General features: G+C 43.7%; 3 protein-coding genes across 9 annotated transcripts in view; all 3 read right to left on the bottom strand.

Moving 5' to 3' along the window:
* The window catches only part of TEKT3 (tektin 3), a 182786-nt gene extending 176317 nt beyond the window's left edge, over positions 1 to 6469 (bottom strand). The window contains exons 1-2 of the mRNA XM_032615149.1: positions 6342 to 6469; positions 4370 to 4460 (exon numbers count right to left, since the gene is read on the bottom strand). The gene's annotated coding sequence lies outside the window, so the exon portion shown is untranslated. The remainder of the gene's footprint in view (positions 1 to 4369; positions 4461 to 6341) is intronic.
* LOC116744989 (Golgi apparatus membrane protein TVP23 homolog B) lies at positions 6267 to 23949 on the bottom strand. Of its 7 annotated transcripts, none has more exons than XR_004347229.1 (7): positions 20594 to 21286; positions 19262 to 19406; positions 15227 to 15316; positions 13669 to 13800; positions 9164 to 9292; positions 7625 to 7743; positions 6267 to 6499 (listed from the first exon to the last, which is right to left on the bottom strand). XR_004347229.1 is itself a non-coding variant. In XM_032615154.1 (7 exons), exons 3-7 carry the CDS (start codon positions 19307 to 19309, stop codon positions 7717 to 7719), a joined length of 426 nt encoding a protein of 141 aa, XP_032471045.1. In that variant the 5' UTR covers positions 19310 to 19406; positions 20594 to 20676; positions 23385 to 23611; the 3' UTR covers positions 6267 to 7716. The 7 variants fall into 7 exon arrangements, 6 of the variants coding, with proteins under 6 accessions (XP_032471045.1, XP_032471048.1, XP_032471046.1 ...); XM_032615154.1 differs by adding an exon at positions 23385 to 23611 and having other exon boundaries at positions 6267 to 7743; positions 20594 to 20676; XM_032615153.1 differs by lacking the exon at positions 6267 to 6499 and adding an exon at positions 23792 to 23949 and having other exon boundaries at positions 6565 to 7743; positions 20594 to 20676.
* The window catches only part of LOC116745471 (F-box/WD repeat-containing protein 10-like), a 64506-nt gene continuing 61524 nt past the window's right edge, over positions 21758 to 24739 (bottom strand). Inside the window, exon 23 of the mRNA XM_032616223.1 lies at positions 21758 to 21768. The gene's annotated coding sequence lies outside the window, so the exon portion shown is untranslated. The remainder of the gene's footprint in view (positions 21769 to 24739) is intronic.

Below are 24739 nucleotides of genomic sequence, written 5' to 3'. Positions count from 1 at the left end.
TGTCAAGTGCATATATGTTTATAATTGTTATGTCTTCCTGATGGATTGACCCTTTTATCAGTACGTAATGTCCTGTCGCTTGTAACAATTCTTTCTGTCTCAAAGTCTATTTTGAATGTGTCATCTGACCTCATGGTTTCTGATGAGAAGCAAGCTTTTAATCTTATTGAGCATCCTTTATATGTGATGGATTGTTTTCTCTTGCTGCTTTCAATATTCTGTCACTGGCTTTTGACAATTCAACTATGATGTGCTTGGATGTGGATCTCTTTTGAATTCATCCTTAGAATTTGTTGCACTTCTTGAAAGTGCAGATTAATGTAGGGGATTTTTATTTTTCCAAGTCTTTCATGAAATTTGAGAAGTCTCCAGCCATTAATTCTTCAAGTATTCTTTCTGCGTTTCTCTTGTGTCTTGGGACTCCCATAACATATATGTTGATATGTTTGATGGTCCCACAGGTCCCTTTGGCTATATTCACTCTTCATTCTCCTTTCTTTCTGCTCCTCAAACTGCATTATTTCAAGTGTCCTATTTTCAATTGTTCTCTTTCATCTGACTGTTGGACTTCTCTAGTGAATTGTTCATGTCAGTTACCATACTTTTCAGTTCCAAAGGTTTCTATTTGCTTCCTTTCTATAAATTTTTCATCTCTTTACTGATATTTGCATTTTGTTCACAGCTCATTTTCCTACTTTCTTTTAGTTCTTTGCCCAAAGTCTCTCTTAGATCTGTGAACATATATGACAGCTGATTTAAAATCTGGGCTTCCTCAGGGAAGGTTTCTGTTGAATATTTTTTTCCTGTGTACAAGCCACTGTCTTGTTTCTTTGCATGTCTTGTAATTTTTTGTTGTTGTTGAAAACTGGACGATTTCAGTAATATAAGGTGGCGACTCTGGAAACCAGATTTGTGGCCCCTTCCCTTTAATGCTTATTGTGGTGGTGGCTGCAGGCTTTTTAGTGACTTTCCAGAACTAATTCTGTAAATCCGTACTCTTTGTCACGTGTAGCCACTGAAATCTCTACTCAGTTAAGCTCCATCTTCAGCTAATAATCGGGCGGATATTTCCTTAAGCACCTGAAATAAGTCTTCTGCCTTTGGCTGAGGGGCTCATGTGTATTGGGGTACACCTTCAACACTCCGGAAGTTTACAACTCCACCTAAGCCTTTATTTCCTGTCTGTGCAGAGCCTCAAGACCATCGAGAGATGAGGGCCTTTTCGGGTCTTTCCTGGGCATGCAAATCCTGCACATGCATGAGACACATAGTCGGGTGCTCGCAAATATACATATAATTCCCGTATATGTGGCCACTACAAAGCAGACTAATGCAGCTGCAGCGGTTTTAACTTGCAATTCAAATGCCATGACCAACACTGACATGAAAACTGGTGACAGTTTTCAAACTGCTGAGACACTTTGTAAGGTACTGAAAAGAGTACAACTTTCCTTCACTTGATAGTTGTGTTTTTGGATAAGTCAAGTGCTGCAAATCTGCAACAAAAAAGGACTTACAGTCTAAGCTCAGATAATTATTAATCAGTGTCAGTGCTCACCAGCTAGACACCATGCGGAACAGAAGTGTGGTTGAACCAAAGTGGGTTTATTAGCACTTTTCGCACAAGGAAGACCACACACCGTGGGGTGTCTCAGTACAAGGGCGCTAGGACGGGCTTATCAGAGAATTTGGGCCTGTGTTAGGGGATTTCAAGCAGGGTTCCGTGACCCATAGTTTTACTCCAGATTGGGTGCTTTCAGAAGGCAAAGCAATTCTGAGTAGGTACCTTAGTAATTTTCATCTAGGTGGTAGGAAGAACAGAGTGGTCTAAGACCATACTCAGCAGAGCTGCAGCAGTCTCCACATAAGCCAGGAGAGGGGGTGTTTGTTCATGTTTTGTGGTTTGCACGGTATTCTTGTTTCTATGCTCCAACACAACTACAAAGCGTCCTCATTTTTGTCTTGCTGCCTCATGGTCACAGAGCAGCCTTGTCAGATGTTGGTGTCGTAGAGAATTACTCATGTTCAAAGAGAACACCAGAGCCTAGCTGTAAGGGCCAGGTCAGCCTCCAGCTGACAGCTGTCAGGGGTTGCTTTTCCTTTCTCTTTATAGCAGGACTGTCATGTACATAATTTTCATGGGACACATGGAAGCTATAGAGATGTAGGACAATTTGGGGTTGTACAGGACTGTCCTACGTGCTACAAGCTCCAGGCATCCCTAGCCTCCACCCACTGAAATAACCAATCATCCTGCTAACCAATGATTAACACATTTACAAAAACACCCTCCCTTGGGGGTGGCACCACCTCAAGAGAACTCTTGAGGGTGTAGCTCTAAATATCCTAAATCCAACCCCCAAATCACATTAAAGAATATATACATAAGAGTACAGCAGCCTACGCCCTCACAGAACTATTTCACCAAACGGTGCTTTAATGGCTTTGCATCAAAAGTTGGCTTTAAAAAGGCCGTCCAGATCCAAGGCTATTTTACTGTAGAAACGGTGCCGACAGCACCAGCCACAGCAGCAGCCGGTGCCCTCTACATAAAGCCCCATGAGAAGTACGCGGTTGGCGCTGACAGTTTCCTACCCAACGTCCCTTTCTCCTTTCTCCCCTAACAAAAACTCACTTTGACTCAAGGCAGCCACGTGCCCACCTTCATACCTGCTTTTCCAGACTTCCGTACACCTGGGTGACACCGCTTTGGCCAATGAGACGTAAGCAAGCAGAAGCAAAAGTCTACGGTGGTTTCTGAGAAAGCTTTTGCTTTTCTGCTAAAAGGGAACAGATAGGACGGGGACCTCCACTCTCCTTCCTTGCTTATAAACAGAGGAGTCATCCTCAGCTGTGACAGTCATCTTGTGACCCTGAGGCAATGAGCATGGGGACAAAAACCAGCTTTCTGAGGAACTGTTTAGTAACCGCATCAACACCAGCAGGTGCCCACTTTTAGACTTCCTTTGTAGAGAAACACACATACCCTTTTTTTGTTCAAGCCACTATTATTTGTGGAATTTCCTGTTACTTGCAGTTGAACAAATTACTAATAGAGAAAACAGTTAAACATCAGATAACTTAAGGAATAAGAGACGGAGGTTTATGTTAAGCCTTTAATGTTACAACCAAGTGGGGGGGAAAAAAGTGCTCAAACTATATGAGGGGGAGGGGTTTGAGTTAAATCTTCATTTTTCTTAGCAGGAAGCCAACAGCTATTATAGCAAGTTGATAAGTCAAGAAACACTGCACAAACAATAAGCATTTTATTTAGTACGGAAGTAAATACCCCAAATACAAAACCTGCAGCAGCTGCAGATGTTTGCTTCTGGGGAGCAGAACTGAGAGTGGGATAAGACGTGCATTTCTTTGTAGCCCTTCGGTTTTCTGACCATGACTGCTTTAATTATTATTTTGTAATTCATTGTAGTGGGGAAAAGTGATATATAAGACTACATTTTTTCTTGGCACTAAATTTAACTTCTTCAGGAAGGGAGGATTGCTCTTTTCCTTTTAGAATAACAATATTAAGGTTTTAAGGAATGCTTCCTGCTTCTCACAAGAATTTGATATTATTTCAACTTTACTTTTAATTGAAAAACATATGTGACATGTGATTTGAGAACGTGTTCCTCAAAACCAGGCAGACTTTGGTTTCACCTTCCCAGCAGTGGTGTGCAGCAAACAGCGGCTCGGGGGCTCCTTGGAAAATGGTAGTTAGGGCTGAGCGGGTGATTCCAGAACCTCCAAACCTGTTTCCTCTAGAGCAGCTCTGTTTTGCTCATTACAGATATTCAGCTTTGACACAAGACTTAGAAGAAAGAGCTCTACTAGTTTGAACATCACTGCAATGCCACAAAAGTTAGCACAGCTGAACCTGACCTGCAAACATACTCAGTTTGACTTCACGTTTTTTTTCTTTTAAAATTTAATTTACAAACATTAAAAGATCAGATTTCATATAAACATCCAGATTTTCCATTCCTCTTAAAAAACTGAAAACCCTAGCAACACAGGAACCACATTCCTGAGTGGCAACAAGTGGCTGGAAATGAGAAGCTCCTGTCCCTTTAGATGCAGGTGGACTCTCCTAGTTGAATTTTCACCTGGTCAACTTCACCTGTCTGTTCTGATTAGAATTGGTGATGCTGCACTAAGGGACCAGATTCCAATTTCTTTCCTTGCAAAAGTAAACAGCATGGAACAGTGGAGAAATTACTGAATTAGGACTCAAAAGTTAGAAGAGTATTACTTGTCAGGTGTGCACCTATATTCGTCAGAAGAGCCTATTACGTTGTGTTATGTTATGGAAACAAATTAACCAGGAAATCAAGTGACTTCACACACCAAAAGTTTATTGCTCACTTACGCCATTCGTCCAACAGGAGCAGGTGGGGGATTCTGCTCTACAAGCCACCCAGGGACCCAGCTGGCCGAGGCACCATCTCGAGCACCACTGGCTGCCACAGAAGGGAAGAAAGATTAGAGACTCTCACATCAGTTTCACCTTCCTCACCCAAAAGCGATGCAGGTCACCTTCACTCACATCACACAGGCCATAACTGATCTCATAGCTTCAGTTAATTAGGGAGCTGGTGGGAAGTACAGGAGAACAAAGGGAATACTGGGGGAGCATCACTGTCTCTACTACCTGCAAGCGTCAGTAAATTATTTTACTTTTCTCTGTCTTAGCTGTTCATCTGTAACATGAGGTTGTTCATGATCTCTCCTCCTTCTAGAGGTTACGGGGGAAAATCAAATAAGGTAATAGACATAAAAGAACTCTGAATGAGCTCTGAAGAGTTTTACAAATTTAAAGGACCACAGTACTGACACCATGGTGGACTTACTGTGCCATCACCTCCACACAACCATACACACCCTTGCCTATGTTTCAGAGTTGTGGGCCAAACAACAGGCACACTGGGGGCTCCAGAATGCAATGTTACTTTCATTTTAATTGCACCATTCAGTCAGTTTACCTGTGCTCAAGGCTGACCAGGGAAGATAAAAAAGAAAGCAACACCTGCTACCCTCGGTCTCTTCAAGCAGTTTTCCCGTCTTGAAACGATTATGTGTGGCAGATTTTACTTTCCAAAGATGGCTGCTTTGTCCCCTCCCCGTGAACTCAGGGGGACCTTAGTGGCTGCTTCAACCAGAGTATGGCAGAAGTGACACTATGTGAACCCCGAGACTAGTCATAAAAACGTCACACACTTCTCTGGCTCCCTGGGGAAGCCTGTCTTAGACCCCAGCTGCCAGGCTGTGAAGAAGCCCAGATGAGCCTCCACAGAGAGACGACCCAGAGGTCACAAATGTGGGTGTTCCAACCAGCAACCTGGCTGAGGTTCAGCTGACAGCCACCATCAATCTCCAGACCCGTGAAGATGCCCCCAGATGTCTCCTGCCTCCTGGCCAATGTGCAAAACCCAGCCTTCAAATCTCTCAGCCAAGCCCCAGACTGGGCAGCAGAGGAGAGCTGTCCCCACTGAGCTCCACCCAAATTCCTGACCCACAGCTTGTGTAAGCATAAGAAAATGACTGTTTTACACTGCTAAGTTTTGGGGTGAATTTTTACGCAGCAACAGCATCTGGAACAGCTGGACTTGTTAGAATCTATAATATTAGCTTAATTAACTCACAGAAAAGAGCAAATATGTATTTGATGAACTATTACATCTCAGATACTATACTAATGGAAACAATTGTGGGGCTTGCTGAAAATACACTGTATTGATAAGAATTCACTTAGGCTGTAGTAACAGAAAAACCAAAGCAATAAACAAGACAGAAGTTTGTTTCTCGCTTAAAAATTCAGACTGGCAGTTCAGGGCTGCTGGCCCCATCAGAGGGAACTCAACCTCTACCTTATTCCTCTGCTGTTCTCAAAAATAAGGCTTCCACCCCATCGTCCATGACAGCTGTTCAAGCGCCATCTATTCTGTCTACATTTCAGCTAAGAGGGGTGAAAAGGGGAGGGGACGCGCATGCCGACCTTCTAAGAATACTTCCTGGAAGCGTAGCCAAGGTGCAGCAAGAAAATCTGGGAAAAACTGTCTTTGTTGCCATGTCCTGGCTAGTAAGTGGGAAATGAATAGAAGGGAAAAATGAATATTGGGGGATAAACAGTAGGTCTTGCCACGTACATATTCCAAAATTCAATTCATATTTGGTTTAGGATTGCAGCCTGAAATAACAATAGTAACCTCAAGAGCAACCCCCCCATGAGACTCTCAGCTCTACAGACTGACACCAGATCTTTCAGGTTAAATAAAAACATTTATGCAGCATCCACTTTCCTCACCAGACAAGTATAAATAAAATGGGAAACAAGCACTTACCAAATTAATGACTTAGTAAATTAACGATTCGTACGAAAGGAAAGGACATTTAGAGACACATATTTCCTCTAAAATCAGTAATATGTCCTGATGGGTCTTCCTGTAATCAGTGTCTCCTTGGGCAAGTCAGTCAATAACCTGAAGTCCTGTTTCGTCACCTATAAACCGGCATCACACATAACAGGCTTGTCGTGAGGATCAAATGAGATTACGAGTGTCAAAGTGCTTTGTAAGCAGTAGAGTTTTATACAAATATAAAGTTATGCACCTTCAAAGCTATCACACCAATAAGATACATTCAATTAAACAAAACATCTTCAAAAAATTTTTAACAATGTATAAATACAATCACAAAATAATCTATCTGCCAATTAAAAGAAAATTTACAGTACCTACAACAGAATTTACAGATGCCTACAGTAGTTTGCGGATTGTTACATACATTGTTTTAAGAAATACCATTAATACAAATACATGATTTACAATAGCCCCATTATAGCAAGAAAAAAAATAGATTCGTAAAATAAAACGTCTTTTAGGCATTTACGATGCCAAGTATTGAAATGATTATTCTCACTATGACATAAGAATAATACTCTTTTAGTGGTAAAAGATAGATTTCATTAGGCCAAGGACCACTGAAGAGCTTCTGGAAGGTTCCAAAGTAAAATCTGGCTATCTTTCCCCAAAAACAAATAGAACAGCAGCAATGCCTACGTATCCCATGAACATAAACTATGAAAATTCCTTTTATATTAACTGGGCCTTAAGTACGTGACTCATTACAAATAAAAATAAACAAAACTTTAGAAACTAGTTAACACCAATAGCCCAAATTTGGTTTTTACCTGCCTGTAAACGCCTAGGATAAGAAGTTTCATCATGAAGTATATATTAAGTGTAAAATTAACAATTATTTCTAACTCTATATATAAGCCAAAGTGCTCACTCTTACCATGGAAGCAAAACCTAAAATAATCTACAGAAATAGTATGTAAACACAGAGAGTTTTGAGATAGACTAGGAACATCCTTCTTGTTCTGTGGATCAAAATGCAAAGGTCTCCATTCCATATGGGCATGAACACAAACACTTTTGTTAATTTAAGACACATGGATCTTACACGACTATGTGCATACACATATGTACACCATGAACCAAATGTTAACAATGTTTCTAGCTACACCACACCTTCAAGCCCCATATGCTAGAAAGTAAAAACTTAATATGAAAACTACTTTTCCTTTTTTTTTTAAAGTAAACTTTAAAATGGAAAAACAAACCCAACACTCCTCTTTGCAATAGGTACTGAGTTCTAAAGGTTCAGAGTCAAGATCCCCTTCAGTTGTTCCCAATGGAAACTCCCTCACTCTCTTCAGGAGGTCTGATCGTCTCCAGTGGTCTGCAAAAGAGAAACAACTCCTTAACACTAAAAGCTATTTCACTTGCAAAAGAGAAACAACTCCTTAACACTCAAAGCTATTTTACTTAACATACCAGATTTAAAGCACTAGGAAAACATTTTGTAATTGCCAGCACAGCCAGCTACTACATTACCTGGCATCCCATGGCCCAATTACATTAAAAATTACGGTCACGCTAAAGAAGTACAGCAATGGGTCCACCCAGATGTCCAGCAAGTCACTCGCATTTGAGCAGAGCATCACCGAGTGCCATGTAAGTCTACTGACCCTGTCCATGTATGTCAGCTCAAGGTTCAATTTCACCTGAATGCTGGTAATCGTAAGGGAAAAAAAACCTATTAAGCACACACTTGACAATTACCATGAGGTGGACCTTACCCCGCAAAGGTATACTGGGACTCTGCAAAAACCCTCAGGAGGAGAGTCATGTCCCTACAAGAATCCTCATTTTCCCTACTTCTTAACTTTTATATAAGAGAAACTGTACAGGAAACGGCACTGGATTTCAAGAGAGCTGGGTTAAGCCCTAGCTTTGCACCACTTTGTTTCTGTATGTTCCTGAGAAGTCACTTAGCCTCTCAGGGCTTTAGTCACAAATGTAATCCTTGAACCAGCAACATCAGTACCACCTGGGAACCTGCAAACGTGCGACCTATGAGACCCGGTCCCAGGGCAACTAAATAAGAAACTTTGGGGGTAGGACCCCACAATCTGTGCTCTAGCCCTCCAGGAGATTCTGATGCATGTCCAAGGTTGAGAACCCGTAAGTGTCCTGTATAACGTTACCTGCCCAACCAACTGCATGAACACAAACACGAGACATCACTCATACAAAGACCTAATCAATTTCCCAAAGGTTTTACCAATTACTATTTACCTATGAATACCACTTACCCCGTGGAAAACTACGATTTAAATCTTCATATCGGGGAACTATAGTAAAACCTATACATTCTTCAAAAACAAACTGAGTACTTTAAAACAATCTTTAACGATACGGTCTTATTATGTTTCTAACTTGTTCTTACTATAAAGCCTAAAACCATACAATATATTGATACATTCTTCAAAACTGTTCATTTAGAGCCACCGGAAGTAATGGAAAGCAACTGAACTCCACCTAATTAAAAAAAAGAAGTTATTATCAATGAACATTTATCCCTCTGGTTTTAAAATAATTTCAGGATATCAACAATACATTTCTGGAATGCCCTAAAAGCCTCCAAAGAGAAATTAAAACAACTTTATCATCATCATGTCGTACTTAAATAAGTATGTCCCTTTAAAATACTTTTTTTAAAGTACTTCATAGAAATTAAACTCTGCAAGAGTTAGAAATCTTCATTGCATTAGTCACTGACCACATCCAAATTACCCTGACATCCAGAAAACACTTACTTGTCTTAAAAACTGCTTTCCAAGGTACGACGTAGCCATGCTGGTTAAATTCTTCCTGCTGCCCACTTTGCACCTGATGTAGCCATACAAGTTGGCCCCTTGCAGCACCACACCCATGATAACCACCGCCTGGGAGAGGGGAATAACCAACAGTTACGGGCTTGACACTGACTGACCGTCTCTCTGCCATAAACAAAACGCGGAGACTGTCTCGGGAAAGAGCAGGAAGTGGAAGCTCTGTGAAGGGGGGCTGTGGCCGTGAGACTCCCGTGCTCCCTCCCTCCCAGAGCAGACCCGTCCAATATGCGCTCTACACCACCCAACAAGCACCCATCAACACACATGCTCTGTGCCAGCCCCGGGGATGCAGCAGGGGGATCATTCATTCTCTAATATTTTCCATGGTTCTGTGAGTAAAGATATAAAAAAAGTAAATGAGACTCAGAAGGGGCTCAAATGTTAACTGTTTCCTTAAGAATGGTCAAGAGATAGATCAAGTTCAACACACTGAAAGCACACAGAGCTGAGTCTCTGCTCTATGCTACTGTGTGGGCAACAACTGGCTTCTAAGAAAGCAAACCAGTGCCTCAAAGTAGCAAGCAACAGGGGTTTGCCTTCTGTGACAAGGAGATGGGGGAAGGGCGCAGAGGGGGACACAGCACTAGGAAGAAATGCACTTCAGCAGAGTTGTTTCTTCCTTGTGGCCACAATCCTATAGGTGACCCCACTAAGACCGCTAAGGACTGAGAAAAAGAAACGCAAGCCTACTATTTAAATATTATTAAAGAAAAGTTAATTAGAACAACATGAGGGGATCCCACGGTTAAATATTCTACAAAGCTTTTCTGTAAAGGGCCAGATAATATTTTAGGCTCTGCAGGCCATATGGTCTCTTGCAAATACTCAACTCTGACATTCTAGCCCCAGAGCAGCCACAGGCAATATGTAAACAAACAGGCAAGGCTGTGTTCCAACACAAATTTACAAAAACAGGCGTAAGGCCAGATTTGGCCTGCAGGCCAGTTGGCCAAGCCCTGTTCTAGAATAAGCAAATGGTCTGAGTAGGCAGGAGGACCAACGGTCATCAAGCCCATCACCACAGAGAACAGTGGGTGGGGAAGCTTGAGGGACAGGATGCCCCCTTCCCGCCCTGTGGTCTTAAAACAGGAGCCCAAACCACCTTTCACCCCCCCCCCTCCCTGCTCTGCTTTAGGGAAGGGGAAACACTGCCAGAGAAAGACTGGGCTGCCTCCCCAGAGAGAGGTGAAGGCTCCAAGGGCTCACAAACGATCTAAAGCAGGAGGGCAGAACCACGACAGAGCAACAAGAACTCCACTATGTAAGGGAAGGAACCCGAGCAAGCCAGCCGAGGCAGCCGGCGGCAGGGCTGCGGTCCCCTCCTCACACCTGCGCCTTCAGGCAGCTCACAGCAGAGCCCAGATGTCTCAGACAACAAGGCAGGCAGGCAAGGAGAACTCACCCACACGAAACCAACATCAAGAGAAGGTCTGGACAGAGCCGCCACTGCGAACAGGAGCAAAATGGGGAGGGGAACAGGGAAAGGCAGCTACGCAGGACCACAGCAAAAAACAAAAAGAAGAAAGAAACACAGTATGCAAAAAGCAGACGAAGAATCGATTCTAAAAAGAAATAGAGTCCACCAAAATAAAAGCATTCCTGAAGCATACATCACCCTACAGAAGAACCTAAAGACAAGAATTCAAAGAGAATGAAGGTAAGACAAGACACCAGAAGGAGTTGAAAACGGAGCTGGCAGAGCTCAGGAAACGCAGAGAAGCCCTTGCTAAAGCAGCCCACTCTGCTCTCCCTGGCACTCTCCACTCCGTTACTGTGGGTCACCTTTCTAACAACCCTTATTTACTGTCTGTCTACACTCTGCTCCACTAGAAAGCGGTGCTATGGGAGCAGTCATCTTGTTTATCGGGCCCTTAATCACATCCCCAGCGCCCAAGACAGCTCTGGTGTACGGCAGACTCTTACAAAGATGTGCTAAGTGAATAACCAGAAAGGAAAAGATGAGACGAAAGCATTTAAGATGGTGGATGAGAAGAGATGAAAATGATCCGACACACAGGGAACTGGTACCTCAGAATCAGAGACCCCAAAAACACAGAACGTAAATACATGTGAAGACAACAGAAGATAATTTCCCTGATTCAAAGCAAAACCTGTGCCTGCATACTAGAGGGGCACAGTTTCCAGAAAAAGCAATACACAAAGATAAACACAAAGACCATCTGGTTCTGTATGCTATTTTAAAACTTCAAGAATGATTAACAAAAACTATTTGTCCAGGGAGAAAAATAATTCACTCCCTTACACGGAGGTTAAGTAAGCCAGGCCTCAGATTTCTCTACAATATTCAATATTAGAAAATGAGGAAGTAATGCCTTCTAAATGGTGAGAGAAAAAAGTTGTGACCCAAGAATATTAACTTAGCCGATTCTTTATTCAAGAATAAAGAATCTTTTTTCAAGAATGAAGAAATAAAGAATTTATTCAAGCATAAAGAGTTTATTCAGAAAGAAAAAAGAAAAGTTTATTCAAGAATAAAGTCAACAGGCTCATATTCTTAAACATGACAGAGCCAAAGGAAAATAACACCCACAAGTTTTTTGAAAAAAATCACCCAACAATGAAATTCAGCCAACCAAGAGGTAAAGGAGAAGCTGCAATAAAAGGACTGAATCAATTTATTTAAAAGTAGATCAAAGACTGAACAACCAGTAACAAATATCGTTTCGAAAGGTAATTGTTATAAACCTTGACAACAAAAATAATACTGGAACAAACAAAGCTCAGGCATAGAAAGGGAAGAAACAAAGGAGGGAATATAAGAGTGTTTATTTCATTCCCTTTCTAAACAGTCTCTAAGTCAATAAACAGGAATAAGTATATTACTTAAAATAACTAAAGTAAGACTACAACCAACAAAAATCCAGAAGTGGAAGGAGGGAGGAAAGGTGGGAGAAGGCATGAATGTTAACTTTACATCTTTCACAGCAGGAAATCAAGACATTAAATACATTTCTTAATTCATGAAAGAGGGTATGATACATGAAATACATGAAAGAGGGTTATGTGATACAGATAACTACTAGAAAAACTAAAAACAGAAAATAAACCTTCCAAATCTCAAAAGGGAAAGTATTTATGTACGTGTATGCACAAAGGAAAAGAGAACCTATACAGCGAACTAGACAAGGAAATATTAAAAACAGGGGAAAAAAACACAATTAAGGCCAAAATACATCTGATACCAATATGTATTAAGTGAGATAAAATCAATTATTAAAAGAATAAGACACACAGTTTGAGCTAAGTGACAGATTATATTTTCCAAACATGGTGGCAATTGTATCTCCACATGCTCTTCTAGAATCTTCTTACTCCCCCATCAAGCTGTAGAGCCTAATTTCCATTCTCCTGAATGTGGACGGGTGCCAAAAGTGATGCTGTTACTTCTGAGGCTAGGTGGTTGTCATGGGCTGAACTTTGTTCCCCCAAAATGTATATGTTTAATGTATATAATCCCAGGACCCCAGAATGTGACTGTATTTGGAAACAGGGTCTTTAAAGAATTAAGGAAAAATAAGGTCACTAGGGTGGGCCCTAATCCAATATGATAGGTGCCCTTATAAGTAGAGGAGATTAGGACACAGACATGTACAGAGGGAAGACCACATGAAGACACTGGGAGAAGACAGTCAACTAGCCAAAGAGACAGACCTCCAGAATTGGGAGAAAATAAATTTCTGTTGTTTAAGCCACCCAGTCCGTGATACTTTGTTATGGCAGCCCTAGAAAACTAATACAGTTGTACAAGGTAATACAGCTTGTGAGCTAAAACACTCTCAACTGGAGCTGTGACCCTCCAAGTTTAACTGCCATGAGGCCACCAGACTGTAATGGAGCCCCAACCAGCAATGTGGAAAGACCGTGTTGAGAGGCCATGGGACCCCATAAAGAGGAGAAGCCTCAGCAGCCCCCAGCCACTGTCTGACCACAAGTACAAAAGATCCCAAGCCAGAACTTTCCAGACAAGCCCTTCCCAAACTTCTGAACCAGTGAAACTGCGAGAGATCATAAAATGACTGTTGTAGTAGATAACCAGAACAGGTTACCAACCAGTATTTTCAGAAAAGACCACTCTGTTAGTTCCAAACCAAGCTAAGCACGTGTGGAGTATACTGACCATCCCCGACCAACAAGATTATGTGATACATGTGGTAATCACTGAACAAGATGGGCTAAATCAAATTCTGCTCAGCACTTGGAGAACTCGTGAGATGGAGTCTTTCACAGGACTCTGCTCTCTGTACTTAGAGAAAAGCAGAGTTGAGAAACCAAACTTGGGAAATACATGATGAAGCTGCCTATTCAAGGGGGGGGGGGGGGTCCCTGATGTTAACACAGGTGCTGCTTATTATGACTGTCCACCAGCCACCTTAGCGGGTTACTGACAGCTCCACACTGATACTCACCAACCACTTCACTCTGAAGGAGAAGAGGGCACTAAAGGCAAATATCACCCACAGCACCGGACAGGCAATGAGTCCTAACCAGAAGATTCTTGATTCAGCCTCTGAAACAGTTTTACTGTCTTGAGGAGAGGCCTACAAAAGAACATGAAGTTAATAACCAATGTTCTGTGGTATTTATCAGCAAAAAGTTTAACATTTTTAATGAAAAACCCCTTACCCTCAAATTCAAATAAATTAATACAGACAACCCAAATCCCAAGTTAGAACTCCTACCCCCCGCCCCACAATCTCCCTCAAGCAAAACAGTAGATCTACCACTACTGTAATTTTTGGAACTGGTCTTAACATACTTTGTTTTCAATCGAGAATGTTTCATTTTCAGGGCAGAGTGGACAGTTGTCATCGCCCAAGACAGTAAGGGTGGCCTCTGATAGGCTTCTAGTCAATCCTTCTTGCACTTATACTGATTATTCATAAGCAAGCTTTGAAAGATGCCTTCTTAGGTGAGGATTCAGGAAATCAAGGCTATGGTCATCCTGGAGACTAAAAGGTCCATCAGGGTCCACAGGAAGAAATGCAGTCAAGGGATTCCGGACAATGACCAGAATGTCTCAGCAACACCCAGGAATTTAAAAGGGCGCTGAGTGGTTTCCAAGGTAGATTTTATTAATATAAAGGACTATGGGCTCACTGAGCACAATGCTGCTTTCTGAGGAGTCCTAGTCAGGGGCCCTAACAAGCAGAGGCAAGCAATTTAATTGGTGCTGTCTCCAGGAGTTTTGTCCTCTGGCTCCCAAACTGATTTCCACTACAGATAAGCAGGCTAACCCAAAACAGAGCAAGGTCCCCTAGGGCTTCTGAAGGCACAGCCTGAAGAACTGACTGCTCTCTGCTTAACTCAGATTTTCTATCCAGATGCAAACTTCCTCTTTCTTCCTCCTGAGTACGAATGGAGGAGGACCCGGGGGGCAAGGACAGAGGGAGCCACTGGAGGGAGCTACACTAGGCAAGGCACACAGGGACCCCAAACAGAGACCCTTCAGCAGCAGCCCCTGGTAGGCAGCTAAGCACGCGGCATAAACCCTGAGTCCAAGCCCTCTCAGGGTTCTTTCCTGGACACGCCCTGTTTCCAGTCGGAACTAAAGAGAAACGCAAGGCAAGTTTAGAAGATCATCTGGTTCTGTGCTATACCATGCCAAGCGACCTGGGGCGGTCCCTTATGTGTAGATGCATCTGAAGTGTTTAGGTAATTGACCCTTAAATACTCAAATGTATCTACACGTAATTTTTTTTTTTTTTTTTTTTGGTACGCGGGCCTCTCACTGCTGTGGCCTCTCCCGTTGCGGAGCACGGGCTCCGGACGCGCAGGATCAGCGGCCATGGCTCACGGGCCCAGCCGCTCCGCGTCATGTGGGATCTTCCCGTACCAGGGTACAAACCCATGTCCCCTGCATCGGCAGGTGGACTCTCAACCACTGCACCACCAGGGAAGCCCTACACATAATTTTTTGAATGACGCGCAAAAAAAAACACAAAAAACAAAACAAAGGCAGTTTACCTTCCTGGACTCAAACACCCAATGGCTTTTTCCATCTTCATCAATATGATTCCACCAGCGCAGGCCAACCATTAGTCTACCTGTGACATTCTGGTAAAGATTAATATATGCACACACATTTTAAAAACATTATTTACAGGTCTACCATAACATCGTATCTTAGTGTAACAGTTCACAAACAAGAAATCATCAGCTTTCCCGCCATAATATCCAGTTAAAGACCACTACGTACCAGGCCTGGACAAAAGAGTAAATAAAATGCCATGGCAGGCCCCACAGGCGCAGAGGTGACAGGGTCAGCACACCCATAAACATTACCCTTCTTTTCCCTAGCTAACTCTTGTCCTTTCTCCAGTTCCCTAATGTGTTTCTAAACCCCTTGATCTTTAGCTTCTGGGACCTACTTTTTCCTATATATCCTGACCACAGATACATATAGTTTATAACTATGTATCTCTAAAAAAGGTTATGGACTGAATACTGTGTCCCCCCCAAATCCATGGGTTGAAACTCTGCCCCCACCCCATCACCAAGTGATGGTATCAAGAGGGGGCCTCTGGGAGGTGATTAGGATTAGATGAGGCCATGGGGGCGGAGCCTTTGTGAATGGGATTAGTGTCCTCATAAGAGTCAAGAGACAGCTTTCACCCTCTCTCTGCTCTCAGTCATGTGAGGATACAACGAGACATCAGCACTCTGGAACCGGAGGAGGGCCCTCACCAGAGGCCGACCATGCTGGCACCCTGACCTTGGATTTCCAGCCTCCAGGACTTGGAAAAATAAATTCCTATTGTTCGTAAGCCACCCAGTCTCTGGTATTCTGTACAGCAGCCCAAACGAAGACTATGGTTATAGGCACTGACCTTCATTCAGTACTTGAAATGCACCAAGCTCTTTCCCTCTTACTAATGTAACAAACTGCTTTAATAGCTTTCCTAACATGATGAAAGGAATACAGAAGAGAAGAAGAGGAGGAGCCTTAGAGACCAAACTTCGTTTTGTAGAAACGCTACCAATCAAAGGCTAAGCAAAAGAGAAGAGCTGGCAAAGAAGACCGAGAACAGCCAGAGGTCTATTTTAGTGGCACTTTCAAATAACAGCTCTTCGAATAGTCTCAAACTCCTCCATTTTCCCATTTTCCAATTCTTTACTTTCTGTTTTTGTCATTATTAGTTTATTTTCCGAATTTCTCTCAAGCTTATTATTTTTGTTTTTGAAACTTCTAGACCTCTAATAAAAGCCTTTTGTCTATTGTTTTTCCTCTGAATTCAGCTTTAGACACATTTCAAAAGTTTGAATGTAGATGTTCATTATCATTAAGGTATAAATAATCTATATTTACAGTTTTTACTTCCTTTTTACGCCAAGATATTTAACAGAATGGCTCTTTTTAAAAATCCCAATTTTGACAACCATTTTTTTTTATTAGTCTCCAGTTCTGTTGTACTGGACTAGAAAATGTAGCTGCTTTGGGCAATTTCTTTGGATTTTCTTCATAGTGATATTTAGTCAGCTTTTGTAAATGTTCCACAGGAACTGAACAAGAAGGTATTATGCCTCTACATACAGAGTTCCAAATACTGCTATGAAAGTGACCTTGTTATTTCATTCAGATCCTTCAAATCTTATGTATTTTTTGTTGCTCTGATCTGCAAAGACAATGGTTTGTTAGACTTCTATCACAACAGTGTTCCTCCATCTTCTCTAGTGTTTCTAGTAGTTTTTCACTATAGTTTGATGTGATGTCATTCTGTGAATGATCCTCACTGTGACTCATCAACTCACCTTTCTTGTTCCACTGAATGCTGTCTTACTCTCATTTCTGCTTTGTCTGATAATAATATAGCGTCAAGTTTCTTTTTGTTTGAATTAGTCTTATGTTATCTTTGCCTTCTTTTACTTTTTCTAACGTTACAATTATAGTTAGATCTTTTGGGTTAGACTTTGATTTTTGACCAAATCTAATTTTTATCTTTAAAAAGAGGGTTTAATCAAATTACATCTACAGCTGTAACTAATGTGCTACTGCTCCCATCCCCTTGCACTCTGTCCTATGATATTTCAGGTTCCTGGACGCTTGCTTTGTTCTCCTTCTCTTGATGTTTTAGTTGCTCCTGTCTTCTCCAATGTTGTGGAAGACACACAATGTTTTAAATTTTACTAAAAGTTACCATAAAAATTTGAAAACAACTATTTATTCTTTTTTTACTATATTTCTCAAAATAAAAAATAAGACAAAAGCCCCATATAGGTTATAACATTTAAGTTCTTTTCATTTTTTAAATAACTTTATCTTATTTATCTTATTTTTTTAATAATTATCTCTTCTTTTGACAACTGCCTTGAGATTTACAACTACCACACACTGCTGTTCTAACTACATTCAGAACCCTGCACACCCCCTTCCCCAAGTCCATTTAATAATTTCCCCATTCTTGACTTCTTAATTTCATATCTCAATTGTCTGCATATCTGTAAGTAATTCTGCCACAGATGAAAGAGTATTTTTAAAGCCCTTGTTTTTAAAAAAAAAAATGTTATCAGAAAATATACTTTCTGGCCACATTTTTTTTTTTTTTTTTTAATTTGGTCATGCTGCGGCTTGCATCCCGGTATCTCAGTTCCCTGACCAGGGACTGAACCCAGGCTATGTAGTGAAAGCCTGGAATCCTAACCACTAGGCCACCAGGGAACTCCCTCTGGCCACATTTTTTAAAACTCTAAACCCACAAGGATCTAATTATATAATTTTTGGAAATTACCAGGAAGAACTGACTGAAGGTGGTGTTCTATTTGGCTAAGCAGAAATTACATGAACAACAAAAAGAAATGTTCCTCAAAACAAAACTGTGACCTGGATACAGTAAACACTTTAGAGCATAAAGCAACAGAAGAAATTCAAAGAAATACAAGGCAAAGAAGACTGTACAAAAGAAAAGACTACAGGAAACAGACCTTTATAATCTTTACTCTCAGCATTTTGTGGCCTACGGAAACTGGCCACCACCAAGCCAACCACTTCTGATATCTGTAACAATCAAAAGATCTAAAAATGGCTGCGTTGGTGGACATGAGCAGACCTGTAACATCTTACTGGTTTTTGAATCAATATACATACCTCAAATTCCAAAAGTAGCTTTTGCCTTTTTTTTTTTGCCTTCAATTTTTCCCCCTACCATTTTATTATGAAAATTTCCAAACACACAGAAAAGTCAAGTTTTACAGTGAATACCCATATACCTATCACCTAGTGTCTACATTTAATATTTTACCATAGTTACTTTATCACATGCCCCTCTATCTATATACCTATCTCTCCATCCATCCATCCCTCTACCTACCACAGCCTCTGAGTTTGAACCATTTCTTACACTCTTTTCTATCCCCTACAACAGGATCCCTCAGCCTCAGCACTATCCACATTTTGGGCCGGATGATTCCCTGATGTGGGGGGGCTGCCCCGTGTGTGCACCTTAAGATATTTAGCAGCATCCCTGGCCTCTACCCGTGTGATACCAATAGCACACTTCCCCCACCCCCAGTTGTGACAACCAAAGATGTCTTCAGACACTGAAAAACGAACGTCCCCCTGGAGGGCAAAACTGGCCCTGGCTGAGAAACACTGCCCTCAAGCTCAAATAGGAGACTTTGTAATGGTCGGTACTTGTAATGGTGGACAAACTACCCTGGGGTCTTATCTAGAAATCATACGCGGCATAGCCGGAGGTGACCCTGAAGCAAAACCAGTGGTGAGGATTAGAAGCAATATGTGTAGTCTGTAGCTGCTGGTCACTTTTTTATTTGTTTAACTTTAAAGCTGACATAGGTTAACGTAAAGCACAGACAAGTCAGTAAACCTACACATGATCTGCCACAACTGGCACTTTGACACCGGTGAGGCCTAAGATAACAAAAAGATAAATTAACACCAATCGGAAATGCTAAGTGTCATTTTTTTTTTTTTTTTTTACTGTTTACACGTCATTCAATCTCATCATATAAATACGATTTTAAAATAAAAACAATCAAACCTACCTTGACTGCCCAAAAGTCACATGACAACAACAAGATAATTGTCACCATACAGGCAATAAAGCTGCTGCTGAACAATTCACAGAGCAGATAGACTATAATTGCACTGACTCGAAAGAATAAATGGAAAAATGATGCCACTGGGTGTCTGAAAACCAAAACATAATAAAAGATATGCAATTACATTTACAACAGGTACTGCAGATGTAGATGAAAATGTTTCAGCCAAAGCAGAACCATGCAGAGTCTTGCCAAAATAAAAGATGACTTGAGGAAGAAGCAAACCGCCTACCTCTCTTTTTTCATAAGTCCCATTATTTGACTAGGCCCTGCTGTCACAGAAAATACACTATGTAAACGTGACTTTAACACCTCATTGATTATATACTTTCACAAAATATATAACAAAAAACTTTACCAAGCTTAGAGGAATTAGGAAACTACACTCTTAGGACTGACTCCTATTTTCACATGTCTAAATATCATGCCCTAAGAATTTCTAGGCCCTCAGAAATCACTTCAGGCGTTAAGACAAAGTGACCACCACGCATAGTTGCCGTTTTATCAGCAGCTTCGTTGTGATATAATCCACACGCCACACAATTCCCCTATTTAAAGGGTATAATTCAGTGATTTTTGGTATATTCACAGAATTGTGCAATTATCACACAATCAATTTTAGAACTTTTTCATGACCCCAAACATAAAGCCTATACCCATGGGCAGTCACCCCCCCATTGACCCCAATCCCACCCCTCTCCGGTCCTAGGCAACCACTAATGTACTTCTTGTCCCTATAGATTTGCCTATTCTGGACATTTCACATAAACAAAATCATATAATACGTGGTCTTTTGTGACGGGCATCCCTCACTTAGAGATGTTCTCAAGGTTCAGGTAGAATTTGATTTCATCAAGTGAATTTCTTTAGCGATAACTAAGTTTGGAATAGAAAGATATTTGGCTTGATATTCTCACATTAGTTGATACAAAAGACAATTCTGAAATCTGCATAATAAATCAAAATGTAATATATCTACAGAAACTATCTAAAGAAATGGTGCATTCTTGGTACGAAAGTCAGAATTAAAAACACCAGTGTTCAAAAAATTGGATTTGCAGATTTGAAAACTCAGTATTGAGTAAAATGCCATATGTCAATTATTCCCAGGGAAAACGTGAGATGTCACCTCATCTCAGACTAAAGAGCAAAGCAGCAATACACAATATTCACCTGCACATCACAACCACTCTGCCCCGAACCCCGTCGCTGGCACCAGGCGATGGACAGAACAGCACCAGACACTAACCCGAGTCTTGTAACTTTTCATCGTACCTGATTTTGGATTTTTTTGGTCTACTAGTTGTCTCCTCTTCTGCATCAAACAGTGAAACATCTTCAATGTCATCATTACTGTCCTGATAGGAAAAGCAAATATTCATGAAGCAGAATGAAACTCCGTATTGCATGCCTACTACATGCAAGGCAGCACACAAGTCAATATGGAAGATGACGGCAGGATGCGGTCACGGCCACCTGGAACTCACAGCCTAGGGAAGGGGCGAGGTCAGTTCCCTCCCCCAACCCTGATCACCTGGCCAAACCCCACGTGGCAACCCAAGCACCTGCTGTCTCCATCCCACCCAAGAAGCTGCCAAGCGCAAACTCAATGCAGCCACCCTCAGGCGGCTCTCAGAGAAGGCTGAGGCTGCCGAGATAAACTCACTGTCTCTGGCTCCTCCACAAAATCATCTGACTGCAGCCCTGTTTTCCTGACCCCTTCTCACAACTCTGTCCCTTTTTCTCCAAGGCTAAACCAGCTACTTGTAGTCAGAATCCCTTCTCTTCCTGCCTCCTTGGGGGCGTGTTCCATCACTCGTCCCCTTTATTTACAGTTTCCTGTATCTTCAGGTCTTTCTGGTGGATTTTTCTCATCAGCATACAAGCTTCTTCAGGTGCCCTTTACAGCGTGAAGAGATGTTTTAAAGTCCTGATGCTGAATCTCCCTTCTGTCCTCTACTTCCCTTCCCTCCTCGACCTCAGGTCTCTAAGTGGTTCACACCTCAGCTCACTGCAACTCACCTGCAGCCTCAGTCATGCTTCACACCTTCACAGTGCCAGCCCCTCCCCACTCACCCGCCATCTCTGGTCTCACCCCCGCTCTACTCCAGCCCCTCATTACCCAGAGTATCTCCCTAAATGGAGAGCATACCATGTCACCCCCCTGCCCAAACTGTTCAGTGGCGCCCCTCCCTGTACAGGATAAGACTTAAATCCCTCAGGCACAGCCAACCAGAGCTCGCGGCAGCTCAGGACCTGATCCCATGCCCACCTCCCAACAACGCCCCCTCCCACTGAGCACTGCAGCAACGCTGTTACTACCTGCTCTGGCCAACAACGCCCCCTCCCACTGAGCACTGCAGCAATGCTGTTACTACCTGCTCTGGGAAAACACTTCGGGCCCTCCCACCTTTCTGCCCTTCATGTTTTCTCTACCCAGAAGCTCTTCCCTTCCCCATCCCCTATGAAGCAGACCATCAGGCAAACGCCAAACCATCTTTCAACTTTCAGCTCAAATACTGCAACGGCTGAGAAACTTGCCCTGAAATCCCCAGGCATCCCCCCTCCCACGTCCCCACAGCACCTGGGCAAATCCCCGCTTGAACAATTATCTCGGGATAGTCTTACTGCAAGTCTACTCCTCCTACCTCCTCCTAGACTCCAAGCTACTGGAGGGCAAGTTCCGTCCCTGCATTGTAATAAATCCTAGTGTCTAGCTGAGCACCAGGCCAGGTGCTACAGTATTTGTTGAAGGCATGAGCTAATAAACAAAGAAGCAATCACCTACGACACGTGGCAGACTGTGATCAGTGCCAGAAGTAACCTGAGCGCAAACAGGAGCAGAGGGAGGGACGGGCTGTGGGGAGGCTTCCAGGAGAGTTCACCCGCTGGGCCTCCCTCTGGCCCCTTGACTAGGTATCTGTTCACAGGCACAGAAGTGGGAACACACAGAGTATGTATGGAGAAAGCCTTCATAGTAAATGAAGGTGGAAGAGTGGAGGAACAGCTGAAGCTAGAAAATGTAAAATGGATTCACATCTATGAGACCAGTGGTCTCCACCTTGGCGACAGGCTAGAATTCTCTGGGGGTACTTTATTTAGGCAAGAGGGGATGGAAACCAGTGCACAAGGAGAGGGCTCGACTTTAGAAGGCAGCACCGGGACTTCCCTGGCTGTCCAGTGGTTACGACTTCGTCTTCCAGTGCAGGGGGTGTGGGTTCGATCCCTGGTCAGGGAGTTAAGATCCCACATGCCTCGTGACCAAAAAAACCAAAACATTAAAAAAAAAAAAAAAAACCAATACTGTTTTCGCACAAATTCGATAAAGTCTTTAAAAACGGCCCATATCAAAAAAAAAAAAAAAAAAGCAGCACAGACAGTGCAGTTACATAAAACAAAGGCAGAGTGAACAGGAGATTACAAGGAAAGCTGGAGATGGCAGGCGGTGCGGACACCGATGGCTTCCACCTTCTCAGTGAAACGAGCAGCAAGGCTAGGGGCTGAGAGCAGATAAGGAAGAAACGCTGAAGGTCTGAGGGAGAAGCCCTCGAGAGCAGCCTAGGTGGGAGGGAGAGGGGTCTACGGAGGGGGCAGGGTGACGACTGCCTGGCGGCCCTAAGGGCTCGCTTGAGGTGCCTGGCCACACGCCTAAGTGGGAACAGTCAGTGCCGTTGTGTTTTTCTCCAGCCTCCTTCAGCCGGGGCGCAGGTGCAGACCATCACCGGGTTTTCCCCACTCAGGTCACCTCCCCGGAGCGGTCCTTTCCGACACTAAATCCCGAGGGCGTCCTATTCGCAGACACCTGCTATCACACCACCCTGGCTCTGTGACAGCCCTGTGAAAACTACCTTCAGTCTTTAACTTATCTTGCCTCCCCACCGCCGGCACCCTCCAATTCTCCCTCCGATTCACGGCAGGAAATCGTCTGTGCGGTTCGCAGCCCTTCCCCGGGGCCTAGCACAGTGCCTGGGCCACAGTAACCCCTCAAAAGGAAAAAACGCCTACAAAATCTAACTAAAAGTGAAACTTTTTTAAAAATAGGAAGAAACTACGAAATGATTCTTACTAATCTCTGGTCCTACACGTGAGGGCTGTAATTAGCTCGGAGGCGCAGATGCAGTCACGGGAGTGGACCAGCCACCTCCAACGCTGCTGTAACAGCACAAACTTGAACGCAAGGCCGGGGGGTGTCCCCTAATCCCACGTGCGGGGTGGCGGCCCCCTCCCCTCGCCCGGCCACACACGGCGTCTCCGCGGCCGCCCGCCAGCCCGGGCGCGACCCCGCGCCTCTCACACCCGCGCCGGCCCTCAGCGCAGCCCGGACCCCGGCCCCGCCCCCGGCCGCCCCGCCCGCCGCCCACCCGCCCCTCCTCGGGCTCCGGCAGCGGCCCCGGACGCTCAGCACGGGCCCCTCAGGCCCTGCAGGCCCGGCCCAGCCGCCGCGGCCCGCTCTCCGCGCCCACAGCCCCTCACCTGCTGCAACATGGCGGCCCACGCCAGCCCCACTTCCGGGAGCCACGTCAGCGCCGCAGCCGCGGGCCGGGGACCAGAACAGACGAGGCGGGGTCACTATGGGCCTGGAGGAGCCGGAGTAACAGCGGCAACCTGACCCCACTTCCGCTTCCGGGCTCTCAGGGGAGGAGCAAGTGGGGGCGGGGCGATTCGGAGTGGGAGGATCCGGGCGGGGCTAGAGCTGGGGAGGGGCGGGGCTAGAGAGGGGGCGGGGCGGGGCTAGAGAGGGGGCGGGGCGGGGCGAGAAGCCAGGACTCAGGCTGGGGCACGGGCAGGTCCAAGCAGGAGAGGAAAGTAAAAGATGCTGCTTTTGGAACTTCATGGTTTGTTGCCTGGATGTTGCTGCCGCCTACAGTGTCATTCCTCTAGTGTGGATGTGCTGAGGGCAGGGGTGGGGGTCAGGGGCATGATTATTCCATAGTTTTCATTTCGTTTGAGTGTTTTACGATGACGTGTAATTCCGTACAGGATTACTTTTGTACCTTAAATAGTGGAAGCAGTTGAAGAAATAAATGTCCTCCTGCGAAGGGGTAAATGTTATTAAGAAGAAGTAGGCGGGAGGACCCTAAACATGGCAGGTCTTATTAAGGGAGGAAGGTAGACCTTGGAAACAGTAAGGAGAGAGGCTGAGAGCGTGGGCCCCGGAGTCTGAGCCCCCTGGGTTTGAGCCCGTCTACTCCACTTAACCAATTATCTAGCTAACATCTATGTGTCCTTCCCTTCCAGGGTCCATACCTACTCAATAGATGTTATTCTTATCACGGTTTTAAGTTTAGCTGCGAATATTGTGATCTTGCCCCTTGAAGGAGCTGAAATTCAGGGACTTCATGTCATCTTTGAAACTGTGATTATAACAATATCCTATCTGCCCAGCCTGCTGTCAAACGGCTGTTGGAAGGCTCATGGAAT

Source organism: Phocoena sinus, chromosome 20 (assembly GCF_008692025.1).
Source record: "Phocoena sinus isolate mPhoSin1 chromosome 20, mPhoSin1.pri, whole genome shotgun sequence".
NCBI lineage: Eukaryota > Metazoa > Chordata > Mammalia > Artiodactyla > Phocoenidae > Phocoena > Phocoena sinus.
The sequence above is the reverse complement of the archived record's forward strand: the minus strand, read 5'-3'. Positions and strand labels throughout refer to the sequence as shown.

Bases quoted from the DNA above. Each gene is read 5' to 3' on its own strand.
- LOC116744989 (XM_032615151.1), bottom strand. From the start codon at position 20,727: ATGCAATACGGAGTTTCATTCTGCTTCATGAATATTTGCTTTTCCTAT. The intron at 13,801-15,226 runs GTAAACTGCCTT...GTTCTTTTGTAG, and splicing joins GGGTGTTTGAGTCCAGGAAG to GCCTCTCCTCAAGACAGTAA. The intron at 9,293-13,668 runs GTGAGTATCAGT...CCCCTCTCCCAG, and splicing joins CCTTCAGAGTGAAGTGGTTG to GCGGTGGTTATCATGGGTGT.